The sequence below is a fragment of the Esox lucius genome, chromosome 5 (genome assembly GCF_011004845.1).
Source record: "Esox lucius isolate fEsoLuc1 chromosome 5, fEsoLuc1.pri, whole genome shotgun sequence".
In the NCBI taxonomy this organism is placed as follows: Eukaryota; Metazoa; Chordata; class Actinopteri; order Esociformes; family Esocidae; genus Esox; species Esox lucius.
In genome coordinates, this window is record NC_047573.1 from 17,692,571 (window position 1) to 17,714,141 (window position 21,571).

General features: G+C 44.4%; 1 protein-coding gene across 4 annotated transcripts; it reads left to right on the forward strand.

Moving 5' to 3' along the window:
* The first annotated feature begins 259 nt into the window (after positions 1-259).
* On the forward strand, positions 260-21,471 carry mrtfba (myocardin related transcription factor Ba). Of its 4 annotated transcripts, none has more exons than XM_020046912.3 (14): positions 260-580; positions 5,223-5,292; positions 11,270-11,486; positions 15,389-15,454; positions 15,546-15,601; positions 15,692-15,929; positions 16,207-16,394; positions 16,568-16,708; positions 16,914-17,161; positions 17,754-19,131; positions 19,646-19,804; positions 19,994-20,086; positions 20,195-20,255; positions 20,477-21,471. In XM_020046912.3, exons 3-14 carry the CDS (start codon positions 11,291-11,293, stop codon positions 20,959-20,961), a joined length of 3,309 nt encoding a protein of 1,102 aa, XP_019902471.2. In that variant the 5' UTR covers positions 260-580; positions 5,223-5,292; positions 11,270-11,290; the 3' UTR covers positions 20,962-21,471. The 4 variants fall into 4 exon arrangements, with proteins under 4 accessions (XP_019902471.2, XP_010903623.2, XP_010903615.2 ...); XM_010905321.5 differs by having other exon boundaries at positions 261-580; positions 16,917-17,161; positions 19,940-20,086; XM_010905313.5 differs by having other exon boundaries at positions 262-580; positions 19,940-20,086.
* The last annotated feature ends 100 nt before the right edge of the window (positions 21,472-21,571 follow it).

The following is a 21,571-nucleotide window of genomic DNA, read 5'->3' on the forward strand; positions in this document are numbered from 1 at the left end:
GTTCTCACAAGTATAAAAAACGGCCTGTGTGCATGTCATCCAGGTCTATGGACTGGCTTTGTGGACAAAAAAACAATAACACTTTTTTTTAGTCCAATAGTAGGTTTGCTCTGTCTGTGTTTCAGGACTGACACCAACTGGTCTGTGTGTGAACCTTTTTGGGCCCCTCTCACAGAACTGAACTAAATAATTGACTAAATCGGTATGAAATGAATAGGGGGATTCAGTTGTGAAATGAAAAGGGGGAAGATTGTCTTGGAGTAGGCCACTCCATTGTGTTACATAAATAGGTGTTTTTAAGGGGTCTAGAAGTCACTCAGAAGAGTGTTTTTCTTTGTTTTATAGTTAATTTGCTGTCTAATGACTCAAGCGCGCCACCCCGTGTGTACTTGATCCAAGCAACGCTGAGCTTCGGATTACGTTACCAAATGTATCCGAACAAATCAGCAGGAGCCATTTTATTCCCGTCATGAAACTTCGATCTCCACAAAAACACCGAAGATATTAAACTCGACATCAATTACAGTTTATCGGTGAACGGAGAGACAAAGTTTTTCATACGGCCAGGCGAGAGAATTGGGTAAGATCTCGAAACTGGGCAGGGCTGTCTTGTTATTAATGTGCTAGCTAGGTACTAGAACTAGCTAGCTAGCTAGCTAATTAACGTTAGATGTATGGGCTGAGGTGAGGATGTTGATGCATTCAGTGCAGGAGACAGTGAGCTAGTGATGACTGACAGCTACTCCTGAATTTCCTTGATGACACATTTTCTCTTTTCCCTTTTCTTTTCCATTCCCCTTGTGTGGTCTGTTGTCTAAGCTGTTTTGCCTGTCAAACAACCTCAGATTATGTACAATTGCACTGTGATGTTTGCTAAGCTAACTAGCTAGTATCTCCAATAATTACCAATATGTCTCAGAGACAATCAACGTGTACGCTAAATGAACGTTAAGTAACTTGACCGAGCGAGTCCTCTTAATGAACAGTATCTACAGATAACGTTTCCTATTGTTGCCTATTTGCTTAATTACCAGCAATGATGTTAGGGCTGTCATTTTGTAATGTATGAATGCACCATAGATATAAAGCAGTTCTATTATCTATGGTGTGCACTGTGAATGACGATCTACTTTGAGGCAATTCAATAAGGTCAACTGAAGGCATAGTCATAAATGAGTGCGAATGACAATATCCAAGGGGTTGCTTAAACATCTTACAGTTACCATGGTTACTCCATGGATAATCAGCCTGACCATATGTCACTCAAAAAATGCAGAATATTTTATATTGCAGAATATGTAGCTAAACCGTTTCCCCTGGATTTGTTATGTAAAGCCAATGTTTTTAAAAAACAGACTATACCAACCTGCACACTTCAAAGTCAGATTTATATGCCCTAGGTAGCAATGCTGTAAGGAAATTTTCTCTGAGATTATCTTCCAAATAAGGACAGTATAAGCAGACTAGTCTGCATGTAAAGCACATGCCAAAGACGTTTATTTAAGTTTACTCTGACTTGGTGGGACTTTCTTATAGCAAGTGGCTGTACATTAGAGACAAGAATGTAAGTCATAAAGACTCTCAGATTCTCAAAAGAGCCTAGTTGAGGAGATAATCGAGCTAGCCCCTTGAGATAAGTCCTTGGAATATCTAGCCAGACTAAAAACTCAGAGGCAGCCAAAGAAGAGAAGACTAATAGATCAAAGAAGGTAGAGATGAAAGTAAGCCTGAGAGGGAAGGGGTACTACAATACACAAAAAAAGGACCCTGGATTCTGTCACTAGATATGGACAAATGTGTGTGTGTGTATATATATATATATCACACAAATTTTTTTAACAGATATTGCAGTTATGATTTATGGTGTAATATCGATCAGGGTATAGCTATAGATTAGGTGAACTGCAATCATAAAAATACTTTTTACTGATAAATGGCAAGCAGCAAGGTTCCCGTTTGTAGCAATTGATTGACTAAATTTTACAGAACAGAACGTTATTAGTGAGTGAGAGAAACTGCTATTTTTGATTGACTGGCTCAGCAGTTTGAATATAACTGATGTTGAGTACACCACTAGTGCACCATTTTGACATATTACATTGCTGAGTTAGTGATTTGCACGAAGGATCAACGATTGGGTCATCTTTAAACAATGACACATCTCTGGCCATCTCTGAGAACAGTCATAATATTACAGTATACACCGATCAGCCATAACATTATGACCACTTGCCTAATATTGTGTAGGTCCCCCTTTTGCCATCAAAAGAGGCATTGACTCAACTAGACCTCTCAAGGTTTGCTGGCACCAAGTCAACGCCTTGAACTTGTTGTTGTGTTCCTTAAACCATTCCTGAACCATTTTTGCTATGGGGCAGGGCGCATTATCCTACTGAAAGAGGCCAATGCCATCTGGGTATACCGTTGCCATGAAAGGGTGCACATGGTCTCCAGCAATGCTCAGGTACGTGTCAAAGTAACATCCACATGAATGGCAGGACCCAAGGTTTCCCAGCAGAACATTGCCCAAAGCATCACACTGCCTCCACCGGCTTGCCTCCTTCCCATAGTGCATCCTGGTGCCATGTGTTCTCCAGGTGGGGGGGGGTGGTGGTGGTATGTGCAGTTCACTGTCAGGAAATAGGCAGTCTGGCCATCTGGCTGGAGGGGTGGAGCCATACCCAGCAGACACGCTACTGTAGTGAACTCTGTGACATGAGCCACAATAACATCCACTGGCACCAGCCTTATCTCTGGAGAAAGCAGTCATTTTTGTCGGACCAACCTGGTGGGCTATTTCAGTCTTGGAAAAGCCAAGTGAAAATAGCTGAATTCGGGAGCGAGAAGCAGTATTGTCCAGAATGGTGAAATCACCATCAGCAATTTTATTTAACCTGCCTGGCAGCTGTGTGGTTACAGGATTTTATGCCAAGAAGATCTCCCTGGGTAGAATATGAGCCACTTTAATGTAACTGTTTATCCGCAGTTGTATTTACCTGAAGTTACTTCCTGACTTAGGAGCTCCTCTTTTTGCTGATCAGGTTCTGTGCTGTGGTGGTCTGCGAATTCGTTTCTTTAGTATTAGGGGCAATATGGTTTGTTTTCTTACAGTGTAGATATTGCTGTTATGCAATATTATGAGTATTTTGATAATTGTGTTTGCCTCGTAGGTTAAGGGAAGTCTGTGATCTTTAACAATCTGTGGTCCATTGAACAGTTTTGGGAATAGGACATTCTCCAGAACTCCAAGGGAGGTGTGACAACATGATTTAAGAGGACTGACTGTGCGAAATAGTGTCTAGTGCTTGGATGATTTTTGACCTTTGGCTTATCGTGGGAGCTTACTGCCTTACAGCTTACTGCATGCAAAATCAAATGTTTGAGGTTTGTTTCACAGGCTGAACCCAAAAAATAGAAACATTTATACATTAAACAGGGTTTGCCATTTTAACTAAAAGAATTGGCTGAACACAAACAATAACCTTGAAATATCATAGTTTTCCATTATCACTTGAGAATAATTAACTTTGTCATACACACACTGGGATATTACCCGGTCTGTCTGCATGCCCTCATTCATTGTCATGCACACCACACAGTCTCTAGTAGAGTTTGCCCCCAACGACCTTCAGTCGCAGGAAAACACAAGCCTGTGGTGATATATAGCTGAATTGTAGACACCAAACACAATGACGTGTGCACCAGGACTATAATCGCCCCTGGCATTTACCGTTCTGCAAAGCTGGGGCCCCACCTTGTACCTCGTTTGACTTTCCCTTTGATGAACACATGGTACTTGTTGCTAGTGGCCATAGCAGAACAGAGTACAACACTGAGCCACACACAGACTCTGTGTGGCCATCTGGACCTAGACTTTGATTCTCCAGCTTGGTCGGAGGTAATGTTGATATTTACCACACAGTCGCGTCAGGCCAGGTACGTCTCCTTGTTGAACTATAAAGGAACCTGTTGAACCTCATCTCCAGTGGTTGATGTGGTTAGTTACCACGTTGTGTTCCGGGGGAGCAACCGGCGGTGTTCATGTCAGTGTTGGGGAAGCTACTTTGAAAGACAATTTATCAAGCTACTGTGTGAAATAAGTTAAATGAAACCAAATGCAGTATGAACAGCGTCTCCCAAGCTCAGTGACAGTAGTCCTCTTGGTGGCCTCCTTGAATAGTGCCCTTCTCACCAGGATACACAGTTTATGTGGGATGCCTGTTCTACACAGATTCACAGTTGTGCCATATACTCTCCACTACCTAATAAAGGACAGTACTGGGGTCCGGGGGATATTCAATGCCTCTGAAATTTGGATAGGTTCTTATTAAGGACCATGTTTTGGCATTTCTTTGAATGTTCCTTCGTCCTCACAATGTTGTTTTTGTTAGGAATTTTTCCAACCAAATGTGGGATCTCCATGAGACAGGTGTATTTACCTGATGTCATGCGAATGTGGGATCTCCATGAGACAGGTGTATTTACCTGATGTCATGCGAATGTGGGGTCTCCATGAGACAGGTGTATTTACCTGATGTCATGCGAATGTGGGGTCTCCATGAGACAGGTGTATTTACCTGATGTCATGCGAAACACCTTAACTGCACACAGTTGGACTACGTTCAACTAACTATGTGAAGGGGAGGAATACCTATCCAGTCAATTATTTTCTTTTTTGTATTTGTAATTAATTTAGACCAGTTTGCAGATATTCTTTTTCACCTTGACATTATGGATATTTTTTTTGCATTGATCAGTGGCAGAAACTGTTTAAATATAGTGTTTTTAAAGATATTTTGAAAAGTAATCCAAAATACTTTTTGAAAAATATACAGCAAATCTGAATTGTTATTTCGCTGCAGAGCGTGTTTTGTTTGGTTAGTGCTGCTCTGCTGTCAAAGTTTGCCCTTCAGTGAAGAGCCCCTTATGTCTGAGAGCGTGTCCTGCCTTTGTCTTTTTTCCCCCCTCACCTCTGGGAAAATCCATTCATCCCATTGCCACACAGACTGCGACCTGCTGTTGCCATGGCAACTGTCACTTCCCACTGCAGTCCCAGCCCCGTCGTCAGTCTCTTCACCTCTGTCCGAATTCTAGCCCACAGTGCCGATGTACTTATCTCACAGGCATGTGTGGATGGACGTGTTCCGATTTAAAATCTATGCTTTTTTGTTCTGATCAGCTGTTGCGGAATGTGATTTCATATGTTCATTGTGTCTTCACAGGTCTGTCTCCATGTGTTGTGCAGCAGGGCTCCAACAGAAGGTCTCTGGAACTCCTCTTCTTCCACAGAAGGTAATGAATGACTTGATGAGAGAATATTGACATAAATTTTAAAAAATCGACATTGTGACTGACATTTATTGGATAATTTGTATATATCCAGACTCCTATTATTTCAGTACGTGCCTTTAGCCAAACTGTATATAACAAATTTTTTGTGCATGTGGAACATTTCAAGGATTTTATTTCAGCTCAGGAATTATGGAACCTTATTTTTTATACGTTATATTTTTGTTCAATGTAGGAAGATTACATTAAGGTCCAAAACATGAATCTAGAATGTCTGTCTCATTGTCTTAGGTGTCTTTGTTTTCAAAATGGATGAGTTTTGGAATTGAAGAATTGGCCAGACACGCGCTGTGGGCTGCACTCAGTCTGCATGTATGGCACAACATTGAAAAGTTTAGAATCAGATAGAATCTAGTGATAAAATACTCATAGAACATACATTCACCTAAAGGATTATTAGGAACACTGTTCAATTTCTCATTAATGCAATTATCTAATCAACCAATCACATGTCAGTTGCTTCAATGCATTTAGGGGTGTGGTTCTGGTCAAGACAATCTCCTGAACTCCAAACTGAATGTCAGAATGGGAAAGAAAGGTGATTTAAGCAATTTTGAGCGTGGCATGGTTGTTGGTGCCAGACGGGCCGGTCTGAGTATTTCACAATCTGCTCAGTTACTGGGATTTTCACGCACAACCATTTCTAGGGTTTACAAAGAATGGTGTGAAAAGGGAAAAACCTCCAGTATGAGGCAGTCCTGTCAGCGAAAATGCCTTGTTGATGCTAGAGGTCAGAGGAGAATGGGCCGACTGATTCAAGCTGATAGAAGAGCAACTTTAGCTGAAATAACCACTCGTTACAATCGAGGTATGCAGATTTGTGAAGCCACAACACGCACAACCTTGAGGCGGATGGGCTACAACAGCAGAAGACCCCGCCGGGTACCACTCATCTCCACTACAAATAGGAAAAAGAGGCTACAATTTGCACAAGCTCACCAAAATTGGACAGTTGAAGACTGGAAGAATGTTGCCTGGTCTGATGAGTCTCGATTTCTGTTGAGACATTCAGATGGTAGAGTCAGAATTTGGCGTAAACAGAATGAGAACATGGATCCATTATGGCTTGTTACCACTGTGCAGGCTGGTGGTGGTGGTGTAATGGTGTGGGGGATGTTTTCTCGGCACACTTTTGGCCCCTTAGTGCCAATTTGGCATCGTTGAAATGCCACGACCTACCTGAGCATTGTTTCTGACCATGTCCATCCCTTTATGACCACCATGTACCCATCCTCTGATGGCTACTTCCAGCAGGATAATGCACCATGTCACAAAGCTTGAATCATTTCAAATTGGTTTCTTTGACATGACAATGAGTTCACTGTACTGAAATGGCCCCCACAGTCACCAGATCTCAACCCAATAGAGCATCTTTGGGATGTGGTGGAACGGGAGCTTCGTGCCCTGGATGTGCATCCCACTAATCTCCATCAACTGCAAGATGCTATCCTATCAATATGGGCCAACATTTCTGAAGAATGCTTTCAGCACCTTGTTGAATCAATGCCACGTAGAATTAAGGCAGTTCTGAAGGCGAAAAGGGGTCAAACACAGTATTAGTATGGTGTTCCTAATAATCCTTTAGGTGAGTGTATGTTCACCTGACTCTGCAACATTTAATACATTGCACTCTCCCCAAGGCCAACTTATTATCACAGTCTGTCTCCAGTTGCCTGGCGACCTAAACTCACAGACGGTAGTGTCCTCTCTGCAGGGTGTCTGGATCTGAACACCCTCACTAAGGACACTGCAAAAACTGTCAAATCGTAGTGCCAGAGACCTATGGGTTTTCTTGGATTGGTCCCAAAAAGAGTTTTGTCTGATGGGTTTGGCCAGAAAATATCAGAATAAAGTTATATTTTTAGAATGTAATTTGCTTTGATTATCTGGATATAAATTATCTGATCTCTTGTGAATTTGTTTTTGTACAACACCCCTAATTCTGACGTCACGGACATTGTTGCAATGGGAAAAGTCTCAGACTAAAAAATACACCGAACTATGGTGCATCTGAAGAGTCGTGTCATCAGGCAAAGTCTCACACCCCCTTAAACCAATCCTCTATCGGACAGACTTAATTGATATACCCTTTGTTCAGTCAGCCTCTAGTAACATTTAATATGAATAATGTTTTAAAGGCAATATCCCTAATTTTCTCCTAACCTTTTGAAGTAGGATGAATTACAGCAACAATGCATTCAAACCTTTCCCCTCCTCTACATTCACCTCTGTTGACAAGCTTACAAATGCTGTAAAAACAATGTTTTGATGTGATAAGTACATGTAGCTGGCTTAGTGATTCTCTTCACTCTTCACTGCTTGCTTAAGTGACCAGAAAGTTTGTGAACTGTGTAGAATTTTTGCAATCAGGAAATGTTGTTTGCCCTTTCTGTCGTTGTTCATGTGAGGAGAGAAGATCTTATTCATGCCGATGGAAGAGAGGCCACTCCAGGACCTTATTGTGCTTCTTCTTGAGCCACTTCTTTTGTTGCCTTGGCCGTGTGTTTTGGGTCATTGTCATGTTGGAATACCCATCCACAACCCAATGCCCTGGATGAAGGAAGGAGGTTCTCACCCAAGATTTGACGGTACATGGCCCCGTCCATCGTCCCTTTGATGCGGTGAAGTTGACCTGTCCCCTTAGCAGAAAAATTCCCCAAAACATAATGTTTCCACCTCCATGTTTGACGGTGGGGATGGTGTTCTTGGGATCATAGGCAGCATTCCTCCTCCTCCAAACCCGGCGAGTTGAGTTGATGCCAAAGATCTCAATTTTGGTCTCATCTGACCACAACACTTTCACCCAGTTTTCCTCTTTATCATTCAGATGTTCATTGGCAAGCTTCAGACGGGCCTGTACATGTGATTTCTTGAGCAGAGGGACCTTGGGGCGCTGCAGGATTTCAGTCCTTCACAGCGTAATGTGTTACCAATTGTTTTCTTGGTGACTATGGTCCCAGCTGCCTTGAGATCATTAACAAGATCCTCCAGTGTAGTTCTGGGCTGATTTCTCATTCCTTCTAATGATCATTGCAACTCCACGAGGTGAGATCTTGCATGGAGCCCCAGACCGAGGGAGGTTGACAGTTCTTTTGTGTTTCTTCCATTTGCGAATAATCACACCAATTGTTGTCACCTTCACACCAAGCTGCTTGGCGATGATTTTGTAGCCTATTCTGGCCTTGTGTAGGTCTACAATCTTGTCCCTGATATCCTTGGACAGCTCTTTGATCTTGTCCATGGTGGAGAGTATGGAATCTGATTGATTGCTTCTGTGAGCCAGAAATCTTTCTGATTGAGAGGGGATCAAATACTTATTTCACTAATTTCAATGCAAATAAATGTATAACATTTTCGATATGCGTTTTTCTGGATTTTTCTGTTGTTATTCTGTCTCTCACTGTTCAAATAAACCTACCATTAAAATTATAGACTGATAATTTCTTTGTCAGTGGGCGAACATACAAAATCAGCAGGGGATCAAATACTTTTTTTCTCTCACTGTAGAAGGAGAGTGCTGACAGAACTAAATTGCTGCTTTGGACTTTTGAAACATAAGGGGAGGTTTTAGACCTACTTATGAATATGCTTCGGTCAGCACAATATGATCTGTCATCCAAACCAATGCATTAGGTGTACACTCACCTAAAGGATTATTAGGAACACTGTTCAATTTCTCATTAATGCAATTATCTAATCAACCAATCACATGTCAGTTGCTTCAATGCATTTAGGGGTGTGGTTCTGGTCAAGACAATCTCCTGAACTCCAAACTGAATGTCAGAATGGGAAAGAAAGGTGATTTAAGCAATTTTGAGCGTGGCATGGTTGTTGGTGCCAGACGGGCCGGTCTGAGTATTTCACAATCTGCTCAGTTACTGGGATTTTCACACACAACCATTTCTAGGGTTTACAAAGAATGGTGTGAAAAGGGAAAAACATCCAGTATGCGGCAGTCCTGTGGGTGAAAATGCCTTGTTGATGCTAGAGGTCAGAGGAGAATGAGCCGACTGATTCAAGCTGATAGAAGAGCAACTTTGACTGAAATAACCACTCGTTACAATCGAGGTATGCAGCAAAGCATTTGTGAAGCCACAACACGCACAACCTTGAGGCGGATGGGCTACAACAGCAGAAGACCCCACCGGGTACCACTCAACTCCACTACAAACAGGAAAAAGAGGCTACAATTTGCACGAGCTCACCAAAATTGGATCCATCATGCCTTGTTACCACTGTACAGGCTGCTGGTGGTGGTGTAATGATGTGGGGGATGTTTTCTTGGCACACTTTAGGCCCCTTAGTGCCAATTGGGCATCGTTTAAATGCCACGGCCTACCTGAGCATTGTTTCTGACCATGTCCATCCCTTTATGACCACCATGTACCCATCCTCTGATGGCTACTTCCAGCAGGATAATGCACCATGTCACAAAACTCGAATCATTTCAAATTGGTTTCTTGAACATGACAATGAGTTCACTGTAATGAAATGGCCCCCACAGTCACCAGATCTCAACCCAATAGAGCATCTTTGGGATGTGGTGGAACGGGAGCTTCGTTGCGCTGGATGTGCATCCCACAAATCTCCATCAACTGCAAGATGCTATCCTATCAATATGGGCCAACATTTCTAAAGAATGCTTTCAGCACCTTGTTGAATCAATGCCACGTAGAATTAAGGCAGTTCTGAAGGCGAAAGGGGGTCAAACACAGTATTAGTATGGTGTCCCTAATAATCCTTTAGGTGAGTGTAGATCAGTTAATAACGGCTTGTTGTGATGCTACTCTTCAGAGTTGGCCTGCATCATCCAAAATGATTAATGCAGCCTCTGAAGAGGAAAAAGGTTGTCTTTTAGGTCAGCAGTGCTTGTGTCTTCTGTGTCTGTTCATGTTCTTGTATTTGTTTGTGTGGGGGAGACTGCTGGGTCTCTTAGCAACAGTGTATGTTAAGTGGTGTCTCCCTGTATAATCCGTACCATGTGAGGTAGTAGGCTATTGTTTACTACTATGCAACAGAACAGGTTCTGCCAATGACATATTTGGTTATTTAAATAAATGAGCTGCAGCAAAGGAATGAACACAGTCAATTTATGAAGCCATGTTTCTGTTTCTATGTAAAGTAAAAACTTGGCTTGAGTTTCACAAAAAAAACTCTTATGGGCAGATATTTTTTTGGGCGAGATTATTGTTAATCTGTTTGTCCATGCACCCTGCTGTATCTAGATATTCTTGCCAGCCATGAAATGTTACCAGTCTTTTAAGTTGATACCTTGGTTGGCATGTTGGTGCTGTTCTGAAGTACAGAGAAGAGAAAGTGTGGACGCTGCATGGTGGCTTGCCAATGCCCACATGTCAGGACTTGGCCACTTGGCTCTAGATGGATGTGGTTTGAGAGGCTGAGGGGAGTTGATGTGGGACTCTGAGCCATACATCCAAGTACTCTGGTTATGAGGTTATTAGAAACTATGGTGACCAATATTTTTGCTTCCCCCAAAGCCTTTTGATTACCACTATTCAAACCTCTTATCATATGATTGTCATAAGGCAGCAATTCACTTTTTGACCAAGGATGCATTCAACCTAGTGACTGAGTTTATTTCTTATTATAAATAATGGTTAAAATGTATTTTTCATTCATGCAATTTTTCAGGAACAAAAATATAGATAGTGCTGATTTATTGGCCCATTTTACAGTGTTGTGTGCCATGGATTTACACATTTAACTGTCTGAAACCATGATTCCGCATCTAAAGTTCTCAATCTTTTGACACCTTTCCATTGTGTGGTGTTGATAGAGTCAAACGCAGTTGCATAGTGTACCATTCTTCACTAAATACTGTTGTTTGAAATGTTGTAGGCATTTGGTTTTTGGTTCGTCGTCTTTTGGTGTAAACTTATATATTTTGTTTTCCATGCAGAGTTCACTGTGACATCAGCCCATGCTGGTTGCCACGGAGACCCTTGACAGTCCCTCGGTGGAGATGGAACCCCAGGGGCTGCTGGGTACAGAGGGGGATGGTGGTCTGCTGGGTCTACTGGTGCCCAGTCCCCAGAGTGAGGCGGTTACCCATGAGCTGGAAGAGCTGTCCTTACAGCCCAGCAACAACCTTCCTCCACTGAATGAGCGCAAGAACGGTAGGTGGAAGGAGAAGCACAAACACGCACAAATTGGGTCAACATTATAATTTTTTTGTCAAGTTTTGACTCTTTTATGCCTAGGTGGGTCTGAGGGTTTAGGTTTGGGTACGGCCTGTTGCTCTTCTAGAAAAACTATTAAAAACAAATCTCTCCCCGACCTTTGACCACTTTCTAATAAAGCGTAAAATGCCAGACACCAAAATAAAAAAAAGAGGGTAATAGTCAGTCATTAGAAAGTATTAGCTTTCTAGCTTGCAGGCTAACCATTACTTACTTAGCCAGTTGCTGCTCTGGCAGTGCTTTAAGTCTGCTATGTCTCTGAAGAATGAACACATCATTACTGGGTTGAGCAGGGGTTTAAAAAGCCATTCCTTTTTCCAGATCCAAATGATCGCTTATATTGTCTAAGCATTTTATTAATATATAGATTGCCCTACACAGGAAGTTAGTTCCTCATACATAATGATAGATTATTATGTGGTGCTCCGCTGTGATCTGTGTGGTTGACTGGCTGGTCACTTTAGCAGTGGTATGTTTTGAAATGTCTTCAAACTCAAAGCCTGGAACTTGAAACACACGTAAATCTGTCATTGTAATGTTTACAGTATCTTTGTTCACAACTGTGATTGTTCTTCATTAAATATTACGGTCCCAAGCCCTGACTGACACTACACAGATGTCAGTGTAATATTTTAGGTGTGTGTTTCAAAATATTCCATTGTTGCCCCCCCCCCCCCTCCCCAAACATTAAAATGTCCAGTCTGAACTACTACCCTGTCATCATGAAAACATTTGAGTGCCCAGTCTTGTCCCATGTCGATTACTGAAGCCTCCCTTTACCCACAAGTGTTTGCCTAAACAGGTCTGTGGACAACTCTAGGAACATGGGCCTCCACTACATCCTCCCACACCTCGGCATACCAAAGATGTATTCAACTATAAGATTCTAGCTCCAACTGTCAGTGAATCGCTTGACAAGCAGCTACAACACGTAAAGATGGGTTAGCACATTCAGTGTCCCCCTCCTTGTCTGCATTACACCAACGACTGTACCTCCCACAATGCATCTGTCAGGCTATTGAAGTTTGTGGTGGACACCCGTTTGGTTGATTTCAACACTGACAGCGATGAGATCATATACCATGAAGCCGCTAACCAACTAGTGGCCTGGTGAAAATTAACCTTGAACTCAAGAGAAAAACGTTGAGGTGATGGCTGACGTCAAGAAACACTCCCCAACTCTCCCCATCCAGATTGGAGGCTCAGCTATTAGTTTGGTTTAATCATTAAAATTACTGGCGCGAGGACAACATCCCAGAGATTTCCTGGAAGGCACACCAGAGAATGTAACACACGATGCAGCTGAAAAGAAATGGAAGGTAAAGCTGCCAACTAAGCTCAGATGTGGGAACTCCTTTCAGACTGTCGAAAAAGCATTCCAGGTAACTACCTCATGAAGGTTGGTTGTCACCTGGAATGAGGTACAAGCAATGTATCTCATGATGATTGCGATAATGCCAAGTGTGTCATCAAGGCAAAGGGTGTCCCCTTTGAAGAATCTACAATATGAAATATATTTTGATTTGTTTCAACACTTTCTTTGGTTATTACATGATTCCATCATTGTTATTTTGTAGTTTTGATATCTTCACTTATATCTTCACACTATATCTTCACAATGTGGAAAATGGTAAAAATAAAAGAAATACCCTTGAATGAGTAGGTTGAAACATTGGACTGGTACTATATATAGTACCAGTCAAACGTGTGTGTGTGTGTGTGTGTGTGTGTGTGTGTGTGTGTGTGTGTGTGTGTGTGTGTGTGTGTGTGTGTGTGTGTGTGTGTGTGTGTGTGTGTGTGTGTGTGTGTGTGTGTGTGTGTGTGTGTGTGTGTGTGTGTGTGTGTGTGTGTGTGTGTGTGTGTGTGTGTGTGTGTGTGTGTGTGTGTGTGTGTAAATTTGTAAATCCAAGCATAATATTTTTGCCCAACCCTGTGTAGATGTGATAGATTGCACTGATTACCACCATTCGGTCTGGTCATTTCTCAGGGGTCAGTATGATTACCACAATGTAGATACTCTTAACCAAACAGGCATTCCACTCACACTGCTTGAGTCTTTATAATATTTGTTATAATCAAAATATGCTGTTGGGTGGGTACAACAAGAGTTAACAATCTGATCCACTCTCCTGTCCAGCCTCTTGTCTCTTACTGGTTGCTACTGAAGAACAGTCCATTGACTGAAGGTTTGATACAAACAGAAATAGACAGAGAGAGCGTGTGCATAGAGGCAAAGAGTTTAAGAGGGAGAGGCAGTCTCTAAATTGCCTACAAGAAGAATTTGGGAGAGAGCAAGTGAGAGGAGGGGTAGAGTAGTTCTTTAAGAGAATATCAAGGCAGACCTGGAGAATAGAGACCGGTTGCTTATTAACAATGGCTTATTTGGATGTGGAGACCCCCTCTGTCTGCAGGGACAGTTTCAGATCAGGTGATGCTCTCTCAGCACCCTCTTTATTACTTTTTCATGTTTGTGGTTCTAGCAGTTGGGGCTTAATGTTGGCGTGTTTGGGGTAGTGTTGGTTTCCGTCCCGAATGGACCGCACCACTATGTTTCTAGAACCATGTTGTCGCTCCGCTTGTCTTGTCTGGAGAAATTGCAGCCGATTTGTTTTGGGTATTATATTTTAAGAACCGTCCCCCACGTTTGGTGGTGCTGTGTTAAGTTCCTCACTGTTTTCACTCCAGGTAGGACACATTTTAAGAGTTGATCCCTATATTACTTTGCAACATTGCAGATATGAATATATAATCTGTTTTGTTGGGACTATGGTCTGTTCACAATCTGCATACTTCAGCAGTTTCCCAGCATCTGCTCTGTTGCACCTCATATACTAATGTAGCTATCACTGTTGGAACTCCACCCATGAAAGGCATCTAATTGGTTTGCATTTTGCAAGGTATCAACCATCCACTATTTATTTCATTTTACCCCAGATTTCCACAGGCTTCTGGTTTCAGGACGAGGCTAATTCTGCCTTAACTTTATTCCAGTTTGCTTTTTGTTTTGTGGCGCATTGTGTGAGATTAGTGAATCAGCCAGTGGATAGGAGGGGGTTTATCAGGGTCAGATGAGGTGTTGGTCTGTGTGTCCGCTTTGCCCAGAATGACTGAGGTTACAGGCTACTCATACCCATAATGCAATGTTCAGCCTCTGAAAATGGTACAATGAATGTTCTGCATTCACAGAGTAGACCACTTTTGTCTGGGTAATAATTTTGCTTTCCTGATTGCGATAATAATGTTGTTGTTATTTTACCAGGAAGGGAATGCAGAGCTATTATAGTAATCAACAAGTTCTATTATGGTAATCAACATGGTCCATTATGGTAATCAACGCAAATTCAAGTCAAGTACACAGTTTTTCACCTGTTTAGTCATTTCAAATAAAACTGCAATTCCCACTGATTTTGTTTCCTGTACAATTTTCTAATGCTTGTAATATTTGAATTATTGACAAATTCTCTTAAGTGCCGGGTTTGACCAGTCCTTAATTAAATAGTTTAAGACACTGTTTTAAGGAATCCAGACAAGGGCTTCCTGCTAAACCACCTAGTGTTCTTGTTAATGAATGAATTGATTGGTTTGAAGGGGCCGCGCCTCATTGGTCAGTGTTATGTTAGTACCCCACTGACAGGGAAGGAAGTGAGTAGCGGCCGTGGGAGGACCAACTCCCCTGGTGTGTCGTCGTGTTTCTGTCTGTTTTCATAGCAGTCTGGCAATGTCTCATACTTCAGCCAGTCATGATGACATCAGACCCTCAGATGCATGCCGTCTCTGGTTGGGTTCACAGAAGTCTACTTCCTCTCCCCAGCTAAACTCTCCCTCTCTCTATCCAACAGTCCTACAGCTAAGGCTACAGCAGAGACGCACTCGCGAGCAGCTGGTTGACCAAGGCATTATGCCACGTGAGTATGGAGCTCTGTCTCCTGGTTCCGCCATAATAGAGGTAGGTGTTTGGTTTGATCAAGATGTCAATGTGTTTTTCTGTCCGTGCAGCTCTCAAGAGTCCAGCGGCATTCCACGAGCAGATCCGCAGCCTGGAGAGAGCCAGGGTGAGAGTTCTGCCTCACCAATCAATTCGGTATGCTGTATTTAGTTTCTTTCATTAACATAAATTGACGGTGCCCTTTGCCCTTTTCCAGACAGAGAATTTTTTGAAACACAAGATCCGCAGCCGACCAGAGAGATCTGAACTGGTCAGAATGCACATCCTCAAGGAGACTGGGGCGGAACCCTCTCTACAGGCCACCCAGATGAGGCTGAAGAGGGCCAGGCTGGCTGACGACCTGAAAGAGAAGCTGGCCCAGCGCCCTGGACCCATGGAGCTGGTGGAGAAGAACATTCTGCCTGTAGAACCCAGTGTCAAGGAGGCCATCATCGGTAAGGCTTGGCATGGAGAGATCGGGAATCTTGAGCCCTGTGAATCTCAGTGCTGATTCAGGGTCGGTATTGTTAATGAATACGATTAGACGGATGGCTGGAACCCGATTGGTCAGCCTGTTCGTTCCCCTGTTTTCTTTTTGAAGTGGACCTTTGTTGACGTTCTGTCTAACATTGACTAAATTAAGGACACAGGAAAAAGGCATCAATCTAAATTTCAGACAAAAGACAAAAAACACCTCACTGCAGAATTTAATCCTGACTGTTGGTCCCTCAGTAAACTACCCCAAATCAATGGACTATGGGTGTGAGGAGGACAGTGGGGATGCCCTGTCTCCAGAGCAGCCGGCCAGCCACGAGTCCCAGGCCTCTGATCCCTCTCCGTCTTCTGGCGAAACACGGCCCCCGGAGCCCCCCTGCCCACCACCACTGCCCACCATAACCAACCACCAAACTGTCCTACAGGTGGGGACTTGAAAGGATCCTTTAGCCTATTGAATTTCCTAAATGTAATAAGAAAATATTTTCTGTATCATACACCCCATTTTTTGTGTACTCCTTAAGGACTGGTAATTGTTTACCTGTTTTGATGGAAATGTTTAAGGCCCTTTGACGGATATGTTCTTTTCATGTTCCAGCCCTTCCCTGTTGTCTCCCAGGCAACGGCAGACTTTCTCAAAACATTTTCCACCAATGACCTGCCAGTCAGTCGCTCCATGCCCACACCACAGCCAATAACCACTGTCGCTCCTTCAAAGCCTGGGCCCACCCTAGTGAAAGTAAGCATGGTTCTATCTACTGTTTAGGGGAAAATACCTTCCAAAGATCCAACTTCTCACAAGCTGCCTTTGAACTAGCATTAAATCAAATTGAAACAATCAATATTTAGTTTTATCTCTTTCTGTTTATCAAATTTGATTGTAAGACTGTTCCCAGATTTAAGTATTCCAGAATGTACGTCTCATTTCTCCTGTCTCGTCACAGCAGAGCCAGCCCAAGCAGCCGGGGGAGAAGAGTCGCGGTAAGAAGGGCAAGGAGCCTAAGCCCCGGGTCAAGAAGTTAAAATACCACCAGTACGTCCCCCCCGACCAGAAACAGGAGGCTGCTGAGGTGCCCATGGACTCCTCCTACGCCCGATTACTCCACCAGCAGCAGCTCTTCCTCCAGCTCCAGATCCTCAGCCAACAGCAGCAGCACTACAACTACCACACCATCCTCCCTGCTCCTTTAAAGTAGGACATTACCTGTCATATCAAAGCCAGACACTGTACACTCATTTGAAAGCTATTAAGGGCGAATCCTACTTCCTCCTAATTTTTTCCCTGTTCAATCAGAGACTTAAAGGGAAAAACTGGTTTCACTGGAGGTTTTCCATGTACTTGGTAAACATGATGTAAACACCGGATTTGGCTACCTGTTTACAAGAGAACATTATTATAGCTGGAACGTACCTTTAAAAGCAACCCGACAGTTGTTATTTCCAATGGCCCAAAAGACCATTAGCTAGTTTCCAATAACAAACTGTCTGAAAGGATATGAATATCCAGTTGCTTTGGCCTTTTCCAGAACTTCCCTGTTTGTGGTCGTTGATCCAAGGCCCATTAGAACTATGTTTGTCAGTATTGAGGGAACTCGTTATTGTTCCATTGACTGACTGTGTACAAAGGTGCAGGGCACCGGAGGATTTTCAGCTCTCTTAAAATTGCTAATGCATTCCTTTCTCCCTCTCTCTCCTCCGCAAACCTCCCCCTCCCATCACCACCATCTCTCACTCCTCCCCTTCCTCCACCTGTAATTACTTCACCATCTCCCTGCTTCTTCCAGGCCTGTGGCAGATGGGCAGAGCAGTGGTGTGAGCAGCCTGCCCGCCTCTATAGTGCTAGCCCTGCCGCCCCCGCCCCCTGTCCCTCCTTCCACCCCTGTTCGCCCCAACAGCAGCCTGTCCAACCGCAAGCCGGGCCACCTGCCCCCGAACCTGGAGGACATGAAGGTGGCTGAGCTGAAACTGGAGCTGAAGTTGCGAAGCCTCCCCGTTTCAGGAACCAAGACCGATCTAATTGAGAGGCTGAAGCCCTACCAGGAAAGCCCCAGCTCCCCTGCCCCTACCCAAGCTTTGACACCCGACCCAAACACCCTCCCCACCTCTGTCCCGATGGAGGTCATCTCATCCCCTGCTATTCTCCTCCCAGCCCACCAGATGACACCAGAGAGGGTTGGTTCATCGCCCCCAGTGTCCCCCATTCCCACAGATGTCTCCACCTTCAGAGATGAGGGTGGGGTGTCTGGGGTGTCAGAGCTCTTTTGTGACCCCCAGAGGGTGAGCCCTGGGCAGGCACGTGGGGAAACGGGCATGGGGGTTGTCCTTGGTCATGTCCCGGAAGAAAAGGACCGGCGGCTCCATGAGAAGGAGCGTCAGATCGAAGAGTTGATGAGGAAGCTGGAACAGGAGCAGCGACTGGTGGAGGAGCTGAAGATGCAGCTGGAAGTGGAGAAGTCCCAGCCTCTCCAGGGACCCTTCTCAGACCCTGTCCCCATGACCCCGACCTCCAACACAGTGAAAATGGAAGGCCGGGTCCTCGCTAACTGCTCCGCCAGCTCTACCCAGGTCCATCATAGTCACTCTCAGCCCAACATGATTAAGCTAGAGGACATGATTTGCAACTCCCCATCCAACCCCCAACTTCAGCCCCAGGCCTCCAGCTTGACCCAACATCAACCCCAGCTTCAGACCCAGGCTTCCAGCTTCAACCAACATCAGCCCCAGCTTCAGCCCCAGGCCTCCAGCTTGACCCAACATCAGCCCCAGCTTCAGCCCCAGGCCTCCAGCTTGACCCAACATCAACCCCAGCTTCAGACCCAGGGCTCTAGCTTGACCCAACATCAACCCCAGCTTCAGACCCAGGCTTCCAGCTTCAACCAACATCAATCCCAGCTTCAGACCCAGGGCTCTAGCTTGACCCAGTTCTTTATCAGTCACCATGGAACAGTGTCCCAGGTGATTGGCCAGCCTGGAACCCAGACTCTGCTCACTGCCCGGGACGGTTCCACCCAGATCCTCCTGCCAGTCCTTCAGGCTACGGTATCAAATCAAGCCCCTTGTCTGACCTCTGTTCCCCAGCTGTCCCAGCTTCAAACCACCAAGATGGAGACTCAGCAGGTCTCAACTCAGCAGGCCAATCATAATGTTAACCAAATTCTCCAGGTGAGTCAGATTCAGACCACTCCCTGTCTCTCTTATCTTTGTGTTGATAGATTCATTGTGTAAACAGCTGACACTGTAAAGGCCCGTGTAGAATTATGTGATTGCAAGCCGCGGTAGTTCTTTATTGAGATATTTTGGATTAATCATGATTGGGCGAGCGTGGTATTTAAACTAGGGTGGGTCTTTAAACTCTGTGTGTATGTTCATATTTACCCCTGTGAAACACTGTACACAGACCGTCTTTATTCTATACTACGCTTATTAACAATGGCGCCGCTGTCTCCAGGTAAACAAACAGCTTTTATCCAAAGGCTGAACGCGATATCCTGTTTAAAACTCATTCTGGCTGCTTTTCAGTTTAACCACAAGGTTCCATTTGTGTATGAGGGACTTCCTGTTTTCTGATGGCACAAAACCCAATTGTTAATATCATTACCTCTGAAAGTAAAACAGGAAGTGACCGTCTTTTGTGAGAGCATTTTTATTTAGGGTAACTGAGATCACTCTTCAACAGACTGGGACAGTGTGTAATGTCCTCGGTTCTGGAATGGTGGATAAACAGACAAGACCTAATATGTCATCCCAGTGTTTCCTGAGCAACTCCCCAGATAACAGACTCTCTCCCCGGGGGTCTTCACCTAACCACTCCCTCTCCAATGGCCCTGTCAACAAGGTTTGCTTTCCCTAGCCAAACTGCACATTGTCAACCTCCTACCGTAATGTTGTTTCACATAGGGGAAATGAACCATTGTTACACTGACAAGGTAGATTGTGTTTTTTAGATTAAATGTTCTCGCTCTTCCTCCAGTCCCCATCTCCGTCTTCGTCTCAGTCCACCTTCATCCTCCACCCCTCATCCCAGGTTAATCAGCCCCCGAAGACTAGGGAACCCCCCCGCTATGAGGATGCTGTCAAACAGACCCGCAACCTGCTTCAGGCCAACAATCCTTCACAGGTACTAAATGCAGCGTGTTAGGTGTTCTGTCCTAAGTCCAGCAGGGACCAGAGAGACACTGTCGTGGTCACCTATTTCCACCCTCTTACCTTTTTGGTTCTTTCTCAGGTTTCCACAGCAACCAGCCAGCAGATGGACGACCTGTTTGACATTTTAATTCAGAGTGGAGGTGAGATCTTCTCAGTGCAACCTTCACTCCTGGATCTCCTTGTAATGACTTATGGGATAGGCATGAGATTATTTGCACGTTTCATATCAACACTTTGAAAACTGCTGTAAAAAGGGCTTTTTGAAATGCATTTGATTTCCAATGGCAAAGTGGTTTGAGTGCTTTTAGAGTTTACATTTGAGTGGCCTTATCTTTACAACCCTATCTTGTATTTTCCTCAGAGATCACCCCATTCATCCAGCAACAGGAACTGCCTTCACTCAGTAACAAGACTGTCCCTGTCACCGCCAGCGTCACGACCGCGCCCATCAACAGCGCCCTGTCCAGACCCAGTCCCCAGATCCACGTGGCTCCCCCTCTTGACCCCCTGCCGAGTCTGGCCACTGACAACCAGCTGGAGGCCTTCCTGGAGGGGACCCTGAACGATCCGTCTCCAGCCATGGACCCCCGCACCCTGGGTCTGATTGAGGAGCTGCAGTGCCAGCTTCTAGATCAACCATATTCCCCCATGGACACCTCAGAACTGTCCTTCTGTGACTCCACGTCACCCCCCTCCTCCCTTAACATGGGCCTTTCTGACACAGCCCTAGACAACATGGAGTGGCTGGACCTAACCATGCCGCCTGGCACGTCGGGGGGGGTCACATCGCTGGGGATCCCTTCAGACTTCCTGGATACACATGATCTGCAGCTGCACTGGGACTAAGGAAGAAGGACTTGGAGAGGAAGGACAGGGAGGGAGAGGATACATACATGGACTTGGTCGGTAGGTTAGCATTCTGGTGCATTTGAAAGCTTTTCAAGGGACACACATTTTTTTTTTCTGTGATATCATGGTACTGGCCAGTAACTGCTGGGTTCGGCATGTTCAGAGCGACATGAACATCAGGCCAATGACTGCTACTCCAACCAGAACAGGGTCGGATGTTCACTCAGCCGTGCTGCAGTTTTATTGGCTTGCACAAAGCTTTCCCTGTACAGCAGGTCCTGGGTGTCAGCTACTGCTGTGCCGTTTCTCTGTGGAAGCATGCTTCTGTGCCATAGAGTAAGGAACTATAGGAACATGGTGTGGTTTGTTTATCGCAACTTGACACAAGCTGAGACAGAGCAGGTAACTGGCAAAACAAGGCTGTCTTTTACATTTGTCTTTTACTGCAACCTACCTATATTTGGTTTTCTGACCATTCTTGTATTTGGATGAGACTTTTTTTTTTTTCACTGAACAAAACTGTCCAACTGTCCATTAAACTATTTAAGCAATGAACTGAACTGATGTTGAAAGCAGAGACTTGCTTCTATTGGACGAAGAGGAGTGG

What these genes read in the sequence shown, in the direction of transcription:
- mrtfba (XM_010905313.5), top strand. Translation starts at nt 11,291, where the DNA reads ATGCTGGTTGCCACGGAGACCCTTGACAGTCCCTCGGTGGAGATGGAA. An exon ending in GCAGCCTGGAGAGAGCCAGG is followed by an intron (nt 15,602 to 15,691) that starts GTGAGAGTTCTG and finishes GCCCTTTTCCAG; the next exon opens with ACAGAGAATTTTTTGAAACA. An exon ending in ACCACCAAACTGTCCTACAG is followed by an intron (nt 16,395 to 16,567) that starts GTGGGGACTTGA and finishes TTCATGTTCCAG; the next exon opens with CCCTTCCCTGTTGTCTCCCA.